General features: G+C 56.4%; 1 protein-coding gene across 3 annotated transcripts; it reads left to right on the top strand.

The window, feature by feature from the left end:
- Positions 1-558: 558 nt before the first annotated feature.
- On the top strand, positions 559-21,573 carry MFHAS1 (multifunctional ROCO family signaling regulator 1; the record flags this gene model as incomplete). 3 transcript variants are annotated; one of them, XR_014618355.1, is made up of 4 exons in its annotated part: positions 559-3,802; positions 17,308-17,378; positions 18,553-18,985; positions 19,624-21,573. XR_014618355.1 is itself a non-coding variant. In XM_084285707.1 (3 exons), exons 1-3 carry the CDS (start codon positions 682-684, stop codon positions 18,554-18,556), a joined length of 3,252 nt encoding a protein of 1,083 aa, XP_084141833.1. In that variant the 5' UTR covers positions 559-681. The 3 variants fall into 3 exon arrangements, 2 of the variants coding, with proteins under 2 accessions (XP_084141833.1, XP_084141834.1); XM_084285707.1 differs by lacking the exon at positions 19,624-21,573 and having other exon boundaries at positions 17,308-17,434; positions 18,553-18,689; XM_084285708.1 differs by lacking the exons at positions 18,553-18,985; positions 19,624-21,573 and having other exon boundaries at positions 17,308-17,438.
- Between the last annotated feature and the right edge of the window lie 234 nt (positions 21,574-21,807).

Raw genomic sequence — 21,807 nt, 5'->3', positions numbered from 1 at the left:
CAGGAGCCCCATGCTCAGGAGCCCACAGCCTCCGAGCCTGCCCCACTCCGAAATGCCTTTGTGAGCTTCCCGGGTGTATTTCTCTGGGCCACAGAGGCAAAGCTCAGCTGAGGAGGTGGAAGCAGCGTTTAGGGTCTGGCCTGATGTGTGCACCAAAGGAAACAAAGCCTGGCAGGAACATGGCAGAGCTGCCCTGAATAACTAAGGGGTCGCAGGCTTCCAATATAGAAAGACGCTTTAATGGGAAGGAAGGTTAACTGTGGCTGTTGCTGGTGATGGTTTTCAGGATGAAAAAACAACAACACCTTTCACTGGGCGCAGGAGCAGCGCTGGGTGTCGCGCCGCCACCCCCGGGTCCCAGCCGTGCTTTGTGACCCTCCACAGCGCAGCAGGGACGGGGGGAGGCACCGGGGCAAGCCCCCCCCTCCCCGCATCCCTCCACGCCCGGCTCCCCGGGGCCCATCCCGGCGGCGGGGCGGTCCGTGGCCGCCTCCCCGCCTCCCCGGCCCGGCTACGTGCAGGGGCGGCGCCGGGGCAGTGCCGGCGCGGAGCCGCGGGGAGCCCGGGGGAGCCCCGAGCCCGCTGCGGCGGTGGGGCCGCGCCCATGGCGAGCAGCAGCGGCGGCGGCTGCAGGTAGGGCGGGCGGGCGGGGGGCCCGCTCCCGGTGCCGCTGCCGGTGCCATGGCGCAGACGGAGCCCCCGAAGGCGGCGCGGCTGTGGCGTGAGGCCGCCCTGCGCGCACGGAAGCTGCGGGACGAGCCCGAGCTGGAGCCGGAGCCGGAGCCCGAGCCCGAGCCCGAGGACTCGGGACCGCCTGGGGGCCCCCCGCAGCCCCCCAGCGTCGCCCCCGGAGCCCGGCGGGCGGCGCTGGGCGAGCTGGAGGCGCTGAACCTGAGCGGGCGGGGGCTGCAGGAGCTGCCCGAGGAGGTGGGCGCCGCCCTGAGCGGGCTGCGGGTGCTGAGCCTGCGGCGCAACCGGCTGTGCCGCCTGCCCCACGCCGCCCTGCGCCACCTGGGCCGCCTGGCAGAGCTCGACCTGAGCCACAACCGCCTGCGGGGCCTGGGCGACGGCGGGGCGCTGGGGGGGCTGCGGGGCCTGCGCAAGCTGAGCCTGAGCCACAACGAGCTGGGGGCCGAGGGCGCCGCAGCCCTGGGCGAGCTGGGCCGCCTGGAGGAGCTGGACCTCAGCTTCAACCGCCTGCGCCGCCTGCCCGAGGGGCTGGGGCGCCTGCGGCACCTCCGCGCCCTGGATGTGGACCACAACCAGCTGGCCGCCTTCCCCGCCGTGCTGCTGGAGCTGGGTGCCTTGGAGGAGCTGGACTGCTCCGGGAACCGGCATCTGGGGGTCCTGCCCGAGGGCATCGCCGCCCTGCGCCGCCTCAAGATCCTCTGGCTGAGCGGCACGGGGCTGGCGGCGCTGCCCGAGGGTCTGTGCCAGCTGGGCGGCCTGGAGAGCCTGATGCTGGACGGCAACCAGCTGCGGGCGCTGCCCGCCGGTTTCGGCAGCCTGCAGCGGCTCAAGATGCTGAACCTCTCCTCCAACCTGCTGGCCGAGTTCCCCGCCGCCGTCCTGGCGCTGCCGGGGCTGGAGGAGCTGTACCTGAGCCGCAACCAGCTGACCGTGCTGCCCCCTCGCCTCTGCCAGCTCCGCCAGCTGCGCACCCTCTGGCTGGACAACAACCGCATCCGCTACCTGCCCGACTCCGTCGTGCTCCTGCACAGCCTGGAGGAGCTGGTCCTGCAAGGCAACCAGATCGCCATCCTGCCCGAGGGCTTCGGGCAGCTCTCCCGCGTCACCCTGTGGAAAATCAAAGACAACCCCCTCATCCAGCCTCCCTACGAGGTCTGCATGAAGGGCATCCCCTACATCGCGGCCTACCAGCAGGAGCTGGCCCACTCCCAGCCCGCCCTCAAGCCCCGCCTCAAGCTGGTCCTCATGGGCCCGAAGGACGCGGGCAAGACCCTGCTGAGGCGATGCCTGATGGAGGAGGACGGGCAGAAGGAGGACTTGGGGAGCCTGGATGCGGGCAGCACCCAGCCCAGAGGCTGCCCTGGGCAGCAGCGGGACGCTGGGAGAGCGCCGGCTGCGTGCTGCCCCTTCCCGGAGGACGCGTCCCAGCAGGACCTTCCTTCTCACGTGCCCTCCCACCGAGGGAAAGGAGAAGCGCCGTGCCCTGCGCCGCCGCCGGATGCCCCCCAGGTGCCGTCGGGACCGGGGCTGTCAGGCAGCAAGGGCATCGAGGTGATGGACTGGACAGCGGATGCGGAGCGGGGCCTGACGTTCATCGTGTACGAGCTGGCGGGGGACCCGAGCTACGACGTGATCCAGTCTTTCTTCCTCTCCCCTGGAGCCTTGTACGTGCTGGTGGTGAATTTGAGTGCCTACGTCCCCCAGCACTTCTACCCCTCGGTGGGCTATTTCTTGCACTGGCTGGGTTCCAAGGTGCCCCACGCTGTGGTGTGTATGGTGGGAACCCATGCCGACCTCTGTGCCGAGCGGGAGCTGGAGGAGAAGTGCCTGGACATCCACCAGCAGATCGCTCAGCAGGAGAAGAGGGATGCCGAGGGCCTCCAGAGCCTGGTCCAGCAGGTGGATGAGGCTCTGGGACAGGACTTTGACCTGCGCTGCTCCAGTCCTCACGCTGCCTTTTACGGGGTCTCGGACAAGAACTTGAGGCGAAAAAAAGCTCAGTTCCAGTACCTCCTCAACCACCGCCCGCAGATCCTCTCCCCGGTGCTGCCGTTCAGCTGCCGGGACCGCTGCCAGGTGCGTCGCCTGCGGGACAAGCTCCTCTCGGTGGCCGAGCACCGCGACATCTTCCCCAACCTGCACCGGGTCCTGCCCAAGTCGTGGCAGGTGCTGGAGGAGCTGCACTTCCAGCCGCGAGCCCAGCAGCTCTGGCTTAGCTGGTGGGACTCTGCCCGGCTGGGCTTGCAGGCGGGCCTGACAGAGGATCGGCTGCAGAGCGCCCTGTCCTACCTGCACGAGAGCGGGAAGCTGCTCTACTTCGAGGAGCACCTCACGCTGCGGGAGTACGTGTTCCACAACCTGCCACGGCTGATCGACATCCTCAACGTCTTCTGCCAGCAGGACGCCGCCGTGCTGCTCCAGAAGCTGCTCGGCGACGGCCACACGGACGAGCTGAGGGCCGCCCAGCTCCATCACTACGTGGAGGGCTTCTTGCTGCACGGCCTCCTCCCCGCCCACGTTATCCGCCTGCTCCTCAAGCCCCACGTGCAGAGCCGGGAGGACCTGCAGCTCATCCTGGAGCTGCTGGAGAAGATGGGGCTGTGTTACTGCGTCAACAAGCCCAAGTGCAAGCCCTTAAACGGCGCCGCTGCTTGGTACAAGTTCCCCTGCTACGTGAAAAACGAGGTGCCCCACGCGGAGGCCTGGATCCACGGCGCCAACCTGAGCGGGCAGTCGTTCGTGGTGGAGCAGCTGCAGATCGAGTACAGCTTCCCTTTCATTTTCCCCCCCGGCTTGTTCGCGCGCTACAGCGTCCAGATCAACAGCCACGTGGTGCAGCGCTCGGACGGCAAGTACCAGATCTACGCCTACCGGGGAAAGGTGCCGGTGGTGGTGAGCTACCGGCCGGCCAGGGGGGCTCTGCAGCCGGACACGCTGTCGATCGCTAGCCACGCGTCCCTCCCGAATATCTGGACGGCCTGGCAAGCCATCACCCCCCTGGTGGAAGAACTGAATGTCCTGCTCCAGGAGTGGCCGGGCCTGTACTACACTGTGCACGTCCTCTGTTCAAAGTGCCTTAAACGAGGGTCGCCGAACCCGCACACTTTTCCAGGTAAGGCGAAATGCCTCTTCCCTGTCCCCTCTCCTGGTTCTTTGCGCCTTCTTCAAGGGGTTTCCGTGCTGTTAATCTCAGCTTGCTTTAATTTTGTTATTATTTTTTTTTTAACCTCCTCTGCTCTAGCTCCCTTTCCTGGTGACTCGAGTCATGAGAGAAAATATTAGGGTAGCTCCAAGGAGACAGGCTTAAAATAACCCTGTTCTGAGATGAGGGGGGTGCTACGTCCCCCTTTGGCCAGGTCTTTTCTCTCTGATTTTGGGGCTCTGTCCCCGAGCATTGACCATGCCATTGCTGAGAAGGCCCTGTCCTGTCCTGATTTGGGTTTCCTGGAGTGGCTTGGTGTTTTTTTTCCAAACTCCCTTTACCCTCCAGCTTCCCCTTCTTCCAAGCCATTTGTAAACACACACAGATGCCTAAAAGTCCCTCGGTGTCCTCCCTCTCGTCCCCAAAACGTGGCCTGCAGTGCAGGAAACCTCCAGCTGGTAGACAAGGGCTGTGTGGGTCTCTGTAGCCCTGAATAAAAAGCCCTGTCTTGGCTGAGAGCCCCCTGACTCTATCAGGAGGTGTTCCTCCCTGGAAGAGGGATGCTCCATCTTGCTCTCCGTGCCTCACCTCCAAGTGTTTCACTGACTGTGCATCTGTCGGATGGTTCTCTTAAAAATTCTTCTCCTTCCTAACAAAAAAATGCCCTCTAACCTGTGTCCCTCAGCCTGGGGGCGCGGGGTGGCACGCCAGGCCTCCAACCCCCCCTTGGTGCCTGTCTCTGCTCTGCGAACAGGAGGCTGGCCGGGAGCTCTCCATGGGAATCGTGGAGCCGAGGAGTTTTTTCTCCTCGTTTTGCCGAGCAGGAGGTGTGTGTAAGTTACAGTCGTGCTGCACAGCTCGCTCTTCCCTGCCTGAGGCACGGCTGGTGCCACTTGTGACGGCGCGTAGGTGGTCCAACGGTACGAAAACGCGTGGTGCTGGAGGTGTCTGCTTCCTCCCAGGCTCTGCCGGTGGAAATCCCTGGTGGGTACGGTGCTGGTAGCTCTTAAACAGGGCCGTGGGCTTTTTTTAGGGCTGCGTTAAGGAGCTGCTTCGCAGCCCGTTGACCTTAATAAGGGAAATATTTCTGTGGCGGCGCTGCCAGATTTGTGCTCAAAAATGGAAGTTGGCCCCGGCTGCGCGTCTGGTTGTGCAATCTGTGCTGTCCTCCACGCAACTGATGGCGCGTGGTGTGGGCATCCAAAATTCTCCCTGGAATCCGTTTCCAGGAGGGGACTTTGGGTGTTGGAGAGCTGTGGGGTGATCCTTGCTTTTCCTCTGCCTCCCTGCCCTCTCGAGCCTGTGTGCACACGGTGATTTCGTTGCTGAACACCTAGAAATTCTCTGAGAACGAGACAGTGTGTGCTCAGTGATGGTTAATGAGGATTGAGATTCTGGATTCAGCCTCCTGAGCGTTTATGGCAAAAAAAACTGCGAAATAAAGCTTGGCTTAAAGTGACTTGGCAGGGTCCTTTTAAGGAAGTCTTCCCGTTTGAAACGGTTTTGTGGCTGGGTGAATCAGTAACTGAACTGGCATCCAAGCTGGAATCTGTGTGCTTGGAGGCTGCAGTCATCTGCTTGTCCAGTAAGTGCTGCGTTGAATGTTGGTGCTTTTTTTTTTTTTTTTTCCCTTTTATTTTATGTTCGCGCTGTGTGTAAATACAAGGATGCCTTCCAGGCTAAGAAAGACCCATCCCTGCGTGGAGCGACCCACGAGAATTGTTTCCAAGACAGTGAGACCTCGGCTTCACTGGGAAGTGCTGCGTTTCTGTGTGTTGTGGTCTTTTAGCTTCTGGACTGAAGGCTTTTTACGTTAATGCTTCATGATCTATGAAGTGACCTAGGGAGGGTTTCCTCCCGTCTGGTAGTAGACACGTGGGCTTTGTTTGGGCGGACAAAGCGTGAGTGGGCTTCCGAAGCTTGGCTTGTTTGTGCCTGCAAGCTCGTGCTGCTGCTGCAGGGGTCTTTAAAGGGGCTGCAGGGCGGTGGATTTCTAGCTGGCCTGTCCGTGGAGTTAGCCAAAACACGTGTGCACACCTACTGCAGGGTGAAAGAGATCCAAGAGCAGGGTAGCAACTGGCTACCAGGGAGCTGGCTAACTTCTGTGCGGTGGTTTGGGGTGAATTCTGCTAACTTGGGTTGGGCCAGAGATTTGTAAAAGCCCATCTGCTTCTCTGAGAGGTGCCCCAGGAGTGCGTGAGGAGGTGGTGGGTGATGTTGGATAAAAAAAATGGATGGGGGGACCTTGTTCTGCACCGGGCTGCTGCAGGTTCTTGTGAGCTGTGCTGTGCACAAGGTGTGCTCGTGTCTGATGTCCATTTGGGGTGGGAGGGCAGTCATGTTTGACAAGTGGCTTTTTTTTTTATTCCTGTCACTGAAGTTGCCTGGATGAACGCAGGTACAAGAAAGCCAAGGGCTGTGTCTGCTGCAGGATGGCAAAATGCTGTAATGAGCAAGACAAGCTGAGCGTTAGCAGGAGCTCTCCTGTGGGAGGGAAGTGCCGTCTGCCTTCTGACCCTTTTGTGAGTTATCAGCACAGAGAGGATATCAGAGCTGCAGAACAGCTGAGGTGGGAAGGGACCTGTTGGTGTCACCGAGCCCAGCCTCCCTGCTCAAGCAGGCTCACCTCTATCAGGTGGCCCAGGACCACATCCAGGTGGCTTTTGAAGATCTCCAAGGAGGATTTTGGAGGTCTCCACAGCTTCTCTGGGCAAGGTGTTGCAGCGCACCGTCACCCACCCATCACAGAAATCCTTCCTGACGTTCAGACAGAGCCTCCTGTCTTCCAGTTCGTGCCCATCAGCTCTTGTCCTGGCACTGAAAAGAGCCGGGCTCTGTCCTCTTTGAGCCTTCCCTTTGGGTGTTGACCCAGAGGGAACCATGCCTGACATCCCTGCAGCAGGATCAGAAGCAAGCGTGAGCTCCCTTGGTGGCTGGGCTGGAGTCACGAGACGGTGAGGCAGGGCCGGCACGATGTGTCATGCTCTCCAGGCCTGTGCGAAGCCAGGAGGGAGCAGGTGGGACTGGTTTTCTCATAAAGGTTCAGAAGACGCTCCAGAATTGGAGCTGCTTAATGAAGGGCTCATGTCGGGTGTCTAATTGTTCTTTTAATTAAATTACAAGCAGCTGGGCTTTTGTACCAACAATTGTAGAGCAGTACCTGCTGGTTACAGAGCATGATGGTAGCATTTGGCAGCCTTTCCTCGTCCCCATTTGAGGGTGGAGTCTCTTTTTGCCTTATTTCCAAAGTAGATGCTACATCTGTTTGGGCTGTTACGCTTCTCTGAAGGGCACAGCACAACTGAACCAGGGGCAGGTCTTGCCCGCAGCATAAGCATCGGGCATTATCACTTGTATGATCAGGATAAAGCTGAGTGGGACCTGTAACGTGCCTCTCCTTGGTTGTGGGACGTGCCCTTGCCTTGCAGACGGGGCTAACTGAGGGAGGGAGCAGGGCTGGCTGGTGCCAGATGCGGTCAGCTCTTCACGGATGCAAGACCCGTGATGTGCCCGTGGGCTGGTTGGCTTTGGGAGAAGCCAGGAGAAGCAGCAGCTGAACTTCACCCGAGGTGTTCAGCTGCAGTGTCTCTGAGGGTTTCTGGCCGTGCCCAAGCAGGCTGAAGCCGTGTTGTACTTGTGGTGTTTTCGTGGCTGTGGCTCGGTGCTGACGGGGTTGCCGAAGCGGCCAGCGGCATCTCGCAGGCGCTGTGGTTAGGGCCAGCCCGCCTGTGGCCAGTGCATGGAGCTGTCAGTGCTCTGAGCTGCCTGTGTTGGTTATGGTTTGGTACGTAACCCTAATTTCACGTGTGGGTTTTGGTTTTGCCCCCTCTTTTCTTTTTTTTTTTCCCACCAGTGGTTGTTTTCTGTGCTTCTCCCATCTCCCCCCAGAGGCGTACACAGTGTGCCCATTTAGCGGTGTCAGCTGGGGCCTGGGCTCCTTGGGCTGGGCACGACACCGGGCTGGGACCTCCAGGCTTCACAAGGTGACGTTGGTTTCTTTGAAGTGACCATTCTGCGTGAACCAGGCAACAGCTTTGGGATGAGCTAGGCACTTCTGCGAGGAAGTGGGCCTTAGCACTGCATGAAGATCAGGGGATCAGATTGAACTGAATTGTAGAGGCGGGTAACCTTCAGAACAAGCCGAGGCTGAATCTCAAACCCTGCCCCTATTTGTCTGCTTTTCCCACCTGGTGACTTGGAGGTGATGCTTGCGTAGCCCAGGAAGAGTCATTTTTATGATCAAACCAGTACTGTAGGGTTTTGTCCTAATGGTGTGCAAGATCCTGTCACACATTGCTCAAGACATCTCTCTTGAATGAACCCTACAATTTCTGTGTGCTGAATGCCTCACAGGGCACGTCCTCTACGTATTTTCCTCTGCAGCACTACGGAGTGAGCAGTGCCCTACGATAAGTGGCACATCCTGCCCTGTGCCAGGGCTGGGTTGTTGATGAGCTCCCTGGAAAAGTGAATCCGGCGTGGTTCCTACAGCACCCAAATCTGCAGAGGTTGGCTCGGGATGGAGCTGTTTGACTAATTTGCCTCCCTCTTCATCTTCGTGGGTGACAGCAGCCCACACCACCACATCACTGAGCAGGCAGCGAAACTGGGACGGCCAGTGCTGGCTCCAGGCAGTCCCCAAAAAGCCCTTTGACAGGTTGGCTTTCCTGGGGAAGCCTCATCTCGGCCTTATCTTCAGGAAGCCAGCGTGCTCCGTCCCCACAGAGGAGCAAGCAGGCTGTGCCAGGGCATCCCCGCTGGAGGAGTTTCCTGCAGATAACTTTGTGCTGTGGCCAGAGGGTCGCGTGTGTGCTTCCCCCGCCGCCCGAGCCGTGCTTCGTGCCCTCTGGCCGGGTGCAGCTGGGTTTTTCCAGCAGGACTGCTGGGTGCCTGGTGGCAGGCTTCCAGGGCAGGCAGCCTGCACAGACACCTTACGTAACCGGAGGAATTTTTAGCTCCCTGTTTCTCTGCATCTTTGAACAGCCCCTTTCCTCGTCTGAGCAAGATTTTGACATCCTTATTGAAGATACCAATGTGCGCACTGGGTGTGGAGAACTCGTGTCCAAATGAGTTTTTATCCATCAAAGCGGCTAAATTTAGGAAATCTACCCAGAGGAGCTTCCCTTCCTTGTCAGCTGACACAACATTTCTTGGTCGCCGTTGTTTTTACCACGGAACAGCTTAAATCTGTTCGGGGTGGGTTTCTGTGAGGCGGTGCTCATGTGCTGCAGTGCTGGGCCTCTGAGGGCGGCTGCAAAGGTGTTGAAGGGCCTGGAGGGGAAGACGTAGGAGGAGCGGCTGAGGGCACTGGGCCTGCTCAGCCTGGAAAGAGGAGGCTGAGGGGAGGCCTCATGGCGGCCTACAGCTTCCTCACGAGGGGCAGTGGAGGGGCAGGTGCCGATCTGTTCTCTGTAGTGCTATCCAGTGACAGGACCCGAGGGAATGGGGTCAGGCTGTGACAGGGGAGGGTCAGGCTGGACAGCAGGAAGAGGTTCTTCACTGAGAGGGCTGTCGCACACTGCAACAGGCTCCCCAGGGACGCAGTCACGGCACCGAGCCTGTCGGAGTTTAAGGAGCGTTGGGACTGTGCTCTTAGTCATAGGTCTGAATTTTGGGGTAGACCTGTGTGGAGCCAGGGGTTGGACTCCATGATCCTTGTGGGTCCCTTCCAACTCGGGATATTCTGTGATTCTTTAAGAGATGCTGTCACTTGCTGGCTGCAGTACCCCAGAGTTTTGCTGAGCAAGAAACTACTTCATACCTTTTTAAAGCTTTCAGTGGACAGACGTGACAGAAAATGGAGCTGATAGGAGCCTCACTTTGGAAGTTGAGGCATCCCCAGATACTTTTGTTCAACTCGGTGACAGTGCCCGAGGGCTGCATGGGGCATGAAACCCGTGTGTGCTTTGACCTCACCAACAGGTCCAGTCAGGTCTTTGTACAGGAATTCGTGCTGCAGGAGCTCGGGGCAGGGAGCCTCGCTCACTGGAGAAGGGGAAGGCTGTGATCTTGCCCTGGTGACATTTTCACGCCAACCTCAGTAAGCGAGCAGCCTGTAATTTCCCCGAGGAACACGCGTGTGCCCAGAGGGAGTCCTTCCGACACATGATGTTCATACGCACAGGCATGTTCTGGAGTGCCTGCAGTGAAGCAGAACACGATGTTAGGAAAATGTTGCCAAACAAGGTGAGACAGCGCTCAAATTAGTGATTCGCATTGGGATCTGATTTAAAAAATAAATAAAAATCCACCGTTGTGCTGAGGTGGGCAGGGCGATGCTGGGGTTTGGGTAACACAGTCTGTCTCAGCATGCGTTGTTGGCACTGCAGTTCTCAGGTGCTGAAAGGTGCCTCCTTTTAAAAGCCAACAGCTGAGAGTGGCTGGGTGTGCTTGTTGGGATGGAGCTGAGCCTCCCCTGGGGGCAGGCTGGGTGCTTGGGTGGAGGCACTTGGAGTTTGGTCCATGCCCAGCCTCCAGCTTGCTGCAGGTTGCTGCACAACGCTTTGTCTGTCCCGTGTTCCCTGCCAGGGTCCAGGTCAGAGGTTTGCCAGCCTTACCTGCCTTTTGGATGGTGCGTGACTGAAGTATTACACCGCAACAGCACCTCTGGCTGAAAGCTGGGTCACAAAAACACCTTCTTCTATACAAGAATTCAATTCTATTCTGCGTCACGCAAGGCTGGCACGCGATTCTGCTCCCATGGGGTGCCTGCAGCAAGCCCCGTCCCAAAAGTGCTGCAGGTGAATGCTGGGGCTGCAGAGTCGTGGCCCCTTGGGGACGATGGCACGCTGTGCTGCTTGCTGCCCTGTCCCCCGTTGCATAACGCTGCGAGATGCAGTTAATCCGGTCATCGCTACAAAAAGGATTTAAAACTCATTTTGAATCAGCAGTCATTTTTAATAAAGCTTCGCCTTGCTTGGAGGGCTGGCCTCCTGGCTTGCGTGTTTAAGAAAAATGCGGGAGGCTGAGAGGTGTGGGGGAGCAACAAGGCCACAGCCAGCCTCTGACCTAGTCAGGCCAGTGCTCCCTCCCTTTAAATGCTCTTTTGTGGGAAAATCCAAGGAGGGGTGGTCTTTGCTTTTCTTTGTGAGAGTTGGTGTGGTTGCTCTTACTTCTTTGGCTGTGGCTCTGCCATTGTCCCGTGGAAAGTGGACTATCCAACACAAGGCTTCTGAGCAGCTCTGAACCTTGCCATCTCTTCCTCCCGAGTGCCAGCATTTTGCCTGGTTACCTGCAGAGGCTTTATCTTGAGCTGCTTTATCTGCTTCATCTCCCCTCCAAGCCAGCCTGATGAGAGCCTGAACTCGAGCCCTGGACAGCGTTTCAGAGCAAGTGTCCCACCTTTCCAGTCCTGCTTGTCCTCTCTTCTGAGGTCTCTGGCAGAGTGAAATGTTTTCCTGGCAATGCTGTTGCTTCCCTGGGAGGTTGATGAGTTCTTTGCAGCCCCCAGAGCTCCCTCCTGTTTCAGTAGCAAACGTGACTGCCATGGGAGAAACATTTTTTTTAACAGCAGAGGGAGGAGGATGCTGCAGTTTATTTTGGGGCCCTGAGAACCCAAGACCAGATGGCGTTTAGCAGGCAATGAGTGAAGCAGCAAAGCCAGTGTTCCTGAACTCGCACGACTTATCTTTTTGGAAGCTGTTCCAAAGGCAGAATAAAAACTGCCAGGAATTGCTTTCAGCAGAGGTAGTAAAACAATCTGTAATGTTAGGTCCATAAATAAGCAAAAGCAATACGCAGAAGTCCATAAATAGGCAATTTCACTTGGGAAAATGTGTTTTTAAGCAAAAGCCAGTTACTGCCTTGATATATACCTGTTAGTTGTCACCTGTTTCAATGTTAGGAAGCAAGAGGGTTCAGGTGGTTAAATGATTGGAAATGCTGGGGTTTTCCTGGGGGAAAACAAAAAGTAAACGATTAGTTCTCGTTCTCTGGAAAAGGGAACAAGTAGAAAAAGGTTTTGTAAAGCTCTCGATAGTAAAAGGACAGACGACGCTTTGTTCCTGACCACTGAGCAGTGCAAATCCAGCAGCTCGCTGAGACTTCAAAGGCAGCGGTTTGGGTAATAACAGAAATACTTGGAATCGAGTGGATGGGGAAGATTTATTTATTTATTTATTTTTTAATAGATCTGCTCTCTGCTTCCTTTGGCCTAGCGAAATCTAGGCTCTGGTGTCTTTTAGAGTGCTGCTTTGGGCACTGCCACGTGCGCCAGCAGTGCTTTATAGCCAACACCAGCCCTAACCTGTGAGGCCAAAAGGAGAGCTGGCCGCTGGTCCTGGTGCTCTGATTTCAGCCACGTGGCTTCAAGCATACAGCCAAATCCACACCACGTTGTGTCTCACCAGGAAGAAACGCTGCACCCAAGGACATACTGAAGAAATTGTGTTGGAGCCCGCAGAGAAACATCAGCCATTTCTGGGTGTTGTTTCCAAAGCATTGCAAGGAAAAATGTCCCGTGGCGTCACCTAATTCTCCTCTAAATTTAGCAGACGATCAGGCTGCGACCTGCTCCTGCCTTACCAGCTGCTGGCAGCTCACAGAGCTGGGTCTGGGAAGCCTCCCACCACCCAGGTCCCTTCCAGGCTTTTCACATTGCCAGTTTTTAACGTTTTGTGACCCAAACACAGAGAGCCAGAGTTAGCAGAAGGCTGACCGGTGTTGGTAACTCCCTACCAACCTTGGAGAACCGTGCCTGTTAGCTATTTTTTATCCCAGGAACGGCTTTGAGAGCTCTTTCAGGCTCTTTTCTCCCCTTCCTCTTCCTCTTTTTTCCCCTTGAGTGGGACCTGTGGTGTGCTAGTTGTCTGGTTGAGAGAGAAAGTTCAGCAGCCAAAAGGTAGATTCTGGACGTGGTCACTCAGTGACAGACCTCTTTCTGTTCCAGGCTGAGGGTAATTCGTGCCGAGCTCGTTGCACTGTGACGTGCCCTTAAAATGCCTTGACAATCAATTTCGTTCCAGCTAATAAGGCCCTAAAATGTTAATGAGGCAAATCAATTTTTCATGACTTCATATTGCAGTCAGCTGAGAAAATGCTGTGCTGCAGCCTGCTGATTCCAAGAGGCTTTTTAGGGCAGATAGCAGAAGGGCAGCAAAATTTGGCAGATTCCTTATTTTCTGTTCCAGCTTTTACCCTGCTTTTGTTTCCCTGAGCTTTTGATGCTGTCCTGTTCACTTGTCACCTCTGGCCACTTCCTCGTGGCTACCACCAGCCCCGCTGCACTGGGAAATCACAGAGCTGCAGGGGTTGGAAGGGACCTCCAGAGACCATCGGGTCCAACCCCGCTGCCAGAGCAGGTTCCCTAGGGCAAATTGTCCAGGTAGGTGTCCAAACGCAAGGGCCGAGTGCCTGGCAGGACAGGTGAGGATGAAGCTGGGCGAGGAAGGCTACTCCTGCTGCAATACTGTGTGAAACAGATTGGCAGGCTGCCGCAGAGAAACGTCGTCATGTTCACATCCAAAATCACAGCCTCCTCTCCTCGCGGCCCATCTGCTGCTGAGGTGACAGTGGTACTTGGCCGAAATGCTCCCTGTGAGCAGTGGTTCGTGAGGTGCAGGAAGAGCAGAGAGGTTTCTTGTGCCTGGTGGGTGGCTCGGCTACCCGCGTGGGCTCAGGTAGGTGCCAGCCATCCTTCGTTTCCCTCAGCTGCTGGTTTTGTACCATCAGAAGGAGGTGGGAGGGCTCACACCCTCCTGGCTGTTCCTGATGGCTATTTTGATGGAGTTACTTGGATGATTTACTGCTGCTGTCTCCGTTCTGGTTTGTGAGTATGGCGATAAGAAGTCTGGGTTTGGAACTCTTTTTTGTTTTATTTTTTTATTGAATTTCAGCTCTAACTACAATTAATTGCTGCGGGCCTGAGGAAAAGATTACTAAATGATGTTTGGGGACAAACACAATATTTTCTAAGTTTTGCACTTGGAAACTTTGCGCTTTGCTTGGAAGCATTAGCAGGGGATGAGTTCAAATAACTCATGCCAGGGAAATTACTGCGATGTAAACGGGATGCAAGCTGGCATTCTGCCTGATGACTTTCATTTACCTGCCGAGTGAAGCATCTGAAACGCATCCACCCAAGCTCTCCGCCCAAGGTGCGCTCGGTCCAGTGCCAAAGGCTTCCCCAGAGCTTTTGCAACCACGGGGCTGTGTCAGCATCCTCTGCTGCTGTGACAGCACTGGCTGACGGCCACTAAATGGGAAAGGAGGAAGGTGTTTACCCCTCTTAAGTCAGCCTTCCCCTCTCTAGCTGGTGTCTGTTGACCTCTTGTCTCTTCTGAATGGCTAAAATTATGGGTGGTGAATTAGGAGCCTTGGTCTGGCACCTTCCTGTGCAGCCAGCTGCAGGAAGAGTTCAAGGTGAACTGTGTGTCCATAGCCAGAGCCGTGATGCCTACAGGTACACTTTTGGCTGCGAGGCCCATGGTTGCACATTTTTCTTAAAGCTTAACCTTCTTCCTTGTTCCCCGTGCCCTTTTCTCTGTGCTCTCAGCCTCTGGGCTGGGGGATGTCTTTGCATGTTGCCCCTTTGCGTTTGCAGAGCAAGCCTTGCTTTTTGTTTCCCAGCCCTCCCTTTCTTCCTTTAAACACATTTGATCCCAGGCTGGCTGTTCCCGAGCGCGTGCCTCACCTGACGGGTGGCTCTGCTCCCCAGCCAGCTGCTGGGACCGCAGCTTACGACAGAGCTTGCTTCTCGCTTGGTTTTCCCACAGTGCTCTCTCTGTCGGGGCACCTTCACGTGCTGGGATTGGTTCTGGTTTCATTTTAAGCTCCTACAAACAAGGCTGCAGCATGAGGCTCATGGAGCTTTCCATTCATGCTGTGTACTTTGCTCTTCATGAGCCCCTGTCATGAGGCACGGCTGGTGTATCTAGGTCCCAAGCAGGCTGGAGAGCAAGAGGGTTGTGAGCAGCGCCACGCCGCCAGGATCCTGCACATCCATCACTTGCCTGTCCCTGTGGAGCCCAGATCCCGACTGACAGCATGGAAATGAGAAATGCCATCAGGATGGCGCTGGGAGCTGTGTGGGAAGTGCAGCAGAAGGCAAGCGGCCTTCGTGGGATTTTCCTCCCCTGTACGCAAAGCCCTTCTGCCTGTTAGGCAGCCGAGTATCCTGACAGCCCGGCTGCTCTGGCTGCCAGCACGGGGTAACCGAACACCCTTGCTCGCTTTTCGTACCCTCAGCCTGCCTCCTAACCCCGATTCGTCAGGGCTATCTGGCATTTCACGGCGATTTCCTGAAGTCCTGAAGTGTGCTCTGCGGCACGCGTGGCCTGATTGCTGGCAGGGGCTCCGAAGGAGGCGTCCCTCTGCAAACCCCAGCCAAGCAAGGACGGGCCTGACTTTGTATCCAACCAAAATTGTGCCTGAGAACACAGAAAAGCACGTACGACAGGAAACAGCAGAAGTGCCTCCCCTGTGTCCTGTGGAGAGCTCTTCCTGGCACAAAATACCGGGAGGGTGACCGTGGGACAGATGCAACTCCTGTGAGCCGTGCAGAAGCCTTAGCTTTTTCTCCTGTGGCAGCGCAGGGCTTCCTTTAATTCGTTCTTTTCCTCCCTGCCGCAACCCTGAAGACTCCTGTTCCTCCCCTTCTGCAGTTCAACCCTGAGGTAATCTCTCCTGCTTGAGAAATCTCCCTCTGAGGATCCCCGAAATGGGGAGATGGAAAGTGGGGCGAAAGCTCAAGCAGCCAGACCGGTCTCACTTCGCTGGCCTGGTGTGAGCTCCGGCGGGTGCTCGCCCTGCCTTTACTGCACGTGGTGCTGCCTGATGCCCTGACTCACCTTTCGGAGTCGGTGTTTTCAGTAATGCAGCTTCTGGGCTGTCAGCCCGGGCTGGGACACGGAGCCCTGTGCTTGCCGTGCTCGGCGGCCCCAGCGCCGCTCGCGGTGTGTGACAGCTCGCCTAATTGAGGACGCAGCCGTGCAGATTTAGTTTTGAATTGCAAATCCTGTCACGATTCTGTGCCGGGAGACGTGTCTGGGTGGCTTCAAACCTGCTCTCCCGCTTCGGGCTGGAGCGTGGGCGTGAGGTGAGGCACACCAAGTGGGAATTCAGGCTGCAGACATGGGGGTGAGCCCGAACTGAGGAGCCGTGCATGTTTGTTTGCTGCCAAACCCTCCTCTCTGCGTGACAATACCAAGTGGTGCTTTCTGAAAAGCAAAGAGGGTCCGAGCTGCTTCGTCTGTAGTGGGGACAGCTTGTGGTAGCTGCTCAGCTGGTGGGTACGGACAGTCCCGTGCGGGCTTACTTACGGTTTAGAGGAGGAGCGGGAAGGAAATGTGAGCATTTTGGAGCATTTCTCGGAGCTGGGCACATCTCGGCACCTGGCTTTCCCGTCTCACTGCCCTGGGCTGCGTGCCGTCAGCGTGCCAGCAGCAGGGAGCTGCCAGCTCAGCGATATCTCCAGGAACAGCCGAGGCAGCTCAGTTGGCAGGGGAAGAGCGCCTGCTGCGAGGGCCCCCCCGCTGCTGCGGGCACACAGAGCTGGGGTAACGTTACAGGGCACGGCTGGGAGCTGGGGCTTGCACGCTCAGCAGGGTATAGGGTGGCCCCGAGCCCCGATGGGAGGTAACAGCAATCCCACAGCAGCTGGCGTGAGCGTGCCCAGCGAGAGGGGAATCCTCTGGTGTATTTTTACCTGCTTTTAGACACTGCTTGGGCAGCTGAAAGATGCAGGCTGGCTGCTCAGCTGTAGCAGGACAGCTCCTAGGTAGGGACGGCTCAGGAATTGCAGTGCTGGAGTCAGCAGCTACACAGCCACAATGTTTAGGGTTGGCTGGGGCTAAAACAAGAGATAAAGTGAGGGGTTTTACAAGGCATGCTTGTCTGTGGAAGGAAGAGCATTGAAAGTGTTGCAAAAATAACACCTACCAGTGCTTCCTGGCGTGTACCAAAGGCGGTCGTGGCAGGGTCTGTGCAGCAGCCCTCTGCTCGAGCTGCAGGGCAGCTGGTTTTCGGGTAGCCTCGTGGCCGTGCGTGGCTGTAGGACGCAGAGCTGAACAATAAGGCGTGTATCTGTAGCTTCAGCTGCCTGCCAATTACCCTGCCGATGCTACAGGCCGGTGTCTTCTCTCGCACGCAGCTTGAAGGTAGACTTGTGGATCCCATCTGCCTAAAGCCTAATTAAAATGCCCACTGCTCTAAACCACCACCTCGTTAGGCTCCGTCTAGATGCTGTGAATCCCCGGGGAGCTCTCCCGTCCGCGTGAGGCGATTCAAAGCAGAGGCAGGGAAGGAGGCAGATGTTCAGATGTTCCTTTTCTGGGGAGCAGCACGTCTCCAAGCCGTAAGCACCGGGACGTGGATGAGACCTGCTTGGGTTACAGCAGCACTTAACCCTCGTACAGCGCCCACTTGCACTGATCGGGGGCGTTTATTTGGTGGGGGGGAAGGGGAGGGCGTGCAGAAGGGATGTCTGGCAAGCACTGCCTTGCCAGTCCTTACGTGTTTTCATTCTCTTTTGTTCGCAGGAGAGCTGCTGAGTCAGCCAAGACCAGAGGGACTGACGGAGATCATCTGTCCCAAGAACGGCAGCGAGCGAGTTAATGTTGCCTTGGTTTACCCCCCCACTCCTACTGTGATCAGCCCTTGTTCCAAGTGAGCCTTGAAAGCAGCCCCCCACTCCCTGTCAGTGCACGCTGGAAAGCCTAAAACGTGGCCTCACTAAGGGGTTTTTTTGGGGAAGGTAACAGCTCCACAGCCCAGGGACGGTTCTAATTATTTGTGGGTGCAGACAGCTTGCTTAAAGGGTCAGAGGAAAGTGGGCTGAGGTTCCCTGAGCTGTGCTGTGGCAGGTGCAAGACATCTGTAAGGAGATAAGTCATGGGTGAGTTGAGGTAGGAAGGAATATTTGGAGGTCTCGATCCAGTCCCTGCTCCACGCAGGGCCACCCCCACAGCTGGGTCGGGTTGCTTGGGACCTTGTATGGGTGAGGGCTGCTGATTGCCAGGGATGGAAGTGCCACCACCTCTCCGGGCTCTGAAGTTAAACTGTTCTCCTTGGGCTGAGCTTTTTTACTGACATCCAGCCTGAGTTGCCTTTAATTCATGCTGGCCTTCACCACCACAATGCGCACGGCTAGCTTCAGCACGTTCTCCTCTAGGTCCCTAGCCAGTTGGCCCTAAACCCCTGGTGGTCTGTGGGGTTGTCCTGCCCTAGATGTAGGGCTACGCGCTTGTCCTTGCTGAACAAGACTGCTCGTTGACCGAGCACCGCTCGTGGCTCAGCCTCACAACATTGTGGTGTCCCTCTGGGCAGAGGCCCCGTCCTCCTTGTACCGTGGGTGAGGAAGGATTGTTGAATTCTGCCTTACGGCGCCCCTGAAGTGCCCACTCGGGTCAGGAGAGAAGGTAACTGCCTTGATTGGCAGCTCCCAAGCCCCAGGCCACAACCGCCCAGGCTTCTGGTCCTCGTGTGTGTGTGTGCCTGACACAGCATGTTTCCCACCCCAGCTTGCGGTGTTGCAGTCTCGTGTCAGCCTCACGTCTGTGGCTTGTCCTCCTGTCCTCCCTCCTCACCTCCCCAGTCTCTGAAGCTGCGTCCCAGTTCCGCCGTTTGCTGGCGAGGGAACTCGTGTTCTCAAAAAGGCCCGTCTTACTTTCAAACATCTCACCCTCTGTATTTAGCAGCCTAAAAAAAATTGTGTCTCGAGTTATTCGTCACAAGCATTACGAACCCTTGCCTCATTGCTGTTTCTCCGTCCTTCACTTCTCCAGATAAACCATCAGTACTGGTGCCAAAGGTTTTCCACTGGGCAGAAGGTGGCTGATGCTCTACGGTGTTCCCGTCTCTCCGGTTGTGGAGTTGCATGCCGATGGGGAACAATGGGACTTGGGACTCCGAGATGCTGCGGGGCTGGGGCAGCTCCTTGCTGGGGACCTCGTGGCTGGAGCGGGCACAATCACCTGGGAGCTGGGGACGACGAGGAGACACGAAGCAAAAGGATTGCTGCGGATGGCAGGGCCGCTGGCCCAAGGGAAAGCTCTGGGGATAGGATTCTGTGGACCCACTGATTGTGTGTTGAAAACCCATTTGGATCTCATGATGAATGTAAAAAAATGTTCTTGATACCATTTAACTCAGACCTGCTTGGAGGAAAGCCTCTTGAAACGAGCTGTAGCAGGATTCCCTGGATTTGTTCCTGGACAAGTGAGTTCTGGGGCAGTTGGCCAAGGTTTTGGGGAGGGAGGGAGTTGGTTTTGCAAAGCCTTTAACGTTGGGATCTGCAGCTCTTGCACAGGTGACGTTTCCCTGGCTTCTGGTCCTTAAAATATCGGCGTTGCGTGCAAGGCTGCCGAAAGTCCCTGCCCGAGGGGCTAAACGTGGGGAAACGCAGGGCAGAATCCGTGCCAGTGGGAGACGCGGGAGCAGGGTGGTAAAAAAAAAAAAAAAAAAAAAAAAGAAAGGCATTGTTCCTAACTTCAGGGTGGAAAGCTGCCAAGTAGGAGTTTGCAGCTCAGTCACCTTCGTGCCTTTTCTGGGCGTAGTTCCAGCTAGGCAGGGAGCCGGGGCTGGGGTTTGATGTGCTGACCTGCCCCGTCTGGCAACGGGCATCTGAAGCTTGGTGGCAGCAAAACCCACCCCGAATTGCCTGTGGTGGCCGGGTGGGGTGGCAGACAAGGGAGATCTCTCCGAGTGGTGCTCAGAATCCTGCTAGCAAACTTTCTGCTCCTGTTTTGCTGCCGGAGGGCCCAGTGCAGTCAGAGCACCGCGTGCTGTCGCTTCCCGTGCCGGGAGGTCGTCGCCTGCTCTTTGCCACAACTCACCTCTCTTTCTGTCCTCCCTAGGAAGAAATCAGGAACTTGTTGCTGTGCTGTTGCATGGAATCCACGTTGCAAAGAAATCACCAACTGGAAGCCTTCTCCAGCCGGAGGCCCGTTTCCCAGCGGGGTGTGCAAGTGCCGGAGGAGCCAGGGGACGGAGCAGACGCCACCTCGCCTGGTGGCAGTGCCACCTCGGCAGGAGCACGGCACCGCCCGGCCCTTGGCAAGGGCTCGGCCCTCCGTGCGCTGGAGCCGTGACGCCGGGAGCAGGGCAGTACGGAGAGCAGTCGAGTAGGGTCTGCTTCATGTGAAACCATCATCGCCCATCCGCCCGCCGTTCAGTAACTGGCGAGACCGTGTTTTCGTTTCTATTTGTTTGTTTTGTTATTGTTGTTTGTTTTTTTTTTAAATACGCAAAAGCCATTTAATTTTCTATGCAGCTCAGAAATGTCTCCCGTTTGCAGCTGTCAGGTAAGAGGTCGGTGCAGGGGAACCGTGCCGAGTGGCTGCTGGCCCTCTGGGTTCTGCCGTTTGCTCTCTTTTTAAGGATGCGTCCTGGGATCCTTTGCACACAGTGTCCCTTCGCTGAGCTCCTCTCTCTTAGACCCCACGTAACAGCCCTGAGCCCCAGGGATGCGTGCCCTGTATGTTCGAAGGATCATTTTTCATGAGTCAAACCACAAGGAAAGAGGGCTTAAAGGTGCTGCCCTAAGAGCAGAGACGCACAGCTCAGAGCACTCTTCATTCCTACTCTGTTCTTGTCCCTGCTCGGAGAGTTACTGAACTGTCAGCAGCGGGGTACACAACATACCTGGGGTATGAGTTGTCTCTCTGTGGAGCTGACAGTGACTTTTGACCCCTTTGGAGCAGGAGGGGAATCTCCTGGTACCAGACGCTCACTTGACTTGAGAGGACTTGCTGGTTTTGCTCGTTGGTTTGCAGATCTCTTGCTTGCCGACCAGTTGGTTTCCTCCTCAGACTGGTCCGTACAGGTTTGGGAGCAGAGCTGTGCGACTGTCAGCAGCTGGAGCACGTCCCGGAGTGCCTCGTGTTACACTTTGAAGCAAGATGTGGGATTCAAGCCTTCATCCGTCCACGTGAAACTCCCACTTTGCCTTCTGCTGGGTCCGCGTAACACAGGAGAAATGGCATGTCCCTAAGCAGCACACAGATATGGTGAGGTGGAGCCCAAAGGGTGCTGCGTACCGAGCTCTTCTTAGGGCTTGCAGGAGTACCTGGAGGCCTCTGACAACTGCAGAAGATCCCGGATGGTGGCTTACCTCTGCTTTAGCCGTGCTGAAGGCAGAAAGGTCACAGATTGGTTCCAACCTGCCACTCAGCTGGGATGGGTTTGATGAATTTCCTCTCTGCATTCTGTCTCTGCTCTGACTTTGGGGGATTCAGTGTTAAAGCAAAACAGAAAGAGAGACCAAATCAGGATTTAACCTACCTTGCAGTCTCTGAAATCAAACTGAAGAGGCCGGGGGCTATGGAAACACGCCATCTCCCTTGCAGCATCCTGAGAAGCATTTAGCTGTGCTGTAGCACTGGACGTGACACGGGGTCCCCATCCTGTTCCCGTCCCTTTGTTCCTCTGACCTGGTTCAAGTTTGTCAGAGTAGTAGGGGTCCCTTGCTGCAAAGGGACAGAATTGGCTCCGTTAAAAGGAACCGGTGATGGTATGGACACACTAAGTGAGGCGAGGGAATCCTGGAGCTCAGCTCGCCTCCCCCAGCAGCCTTTGGTTGGGATCTTGGGCTGCCATCCTTGGAAGGGCAGTGGGGGGGAGATGGAGATGCTGCACTGCAATAAGCACAAGAAGAGGCGAGCGAACAGGCCTCAGTGTAGCACTCATCACATGCTTCATGGCTCAGTTCATGAACTATAATTGCAGGTATTCACATGATTTACATGACTGGGCAGGACTCTGCACACACACACATGCATGCCCAGACGTACATGCACCACGCCCACACATCCTCACCAAAATGACTGAAAATAAAAGTGATGTAAATCTCAAGGAGAGGTCAGCTGTTTGATTTGTCGTCTTCTCTTCCAGTGCCTCGTTGGGCCCTGCCTCTGGAAGGGTCTGGGATTAATTGTAGCTCTCTTCTCTTCATCTTCATCTTCATCTTCACGTGGAAGGGAGCTACTATCAGTGGTCAAGCAGGCGTTACAGGGAGTAAGGAGATGTCAGCTAGCTGCTAT

This window comes from Netta rufina (genome assembly GCF_964035555.1).
Source record: "Netta rufina genome assembly, chromosome: 4".
NCBI lineage: Eukaryota > Metazoa > Chordata > Aves > Anseriformes > Anatidae > Netta > Netta rufina.
This window is presented reverse-complemented; position numbering and strand designations above follow the sequence as displayed.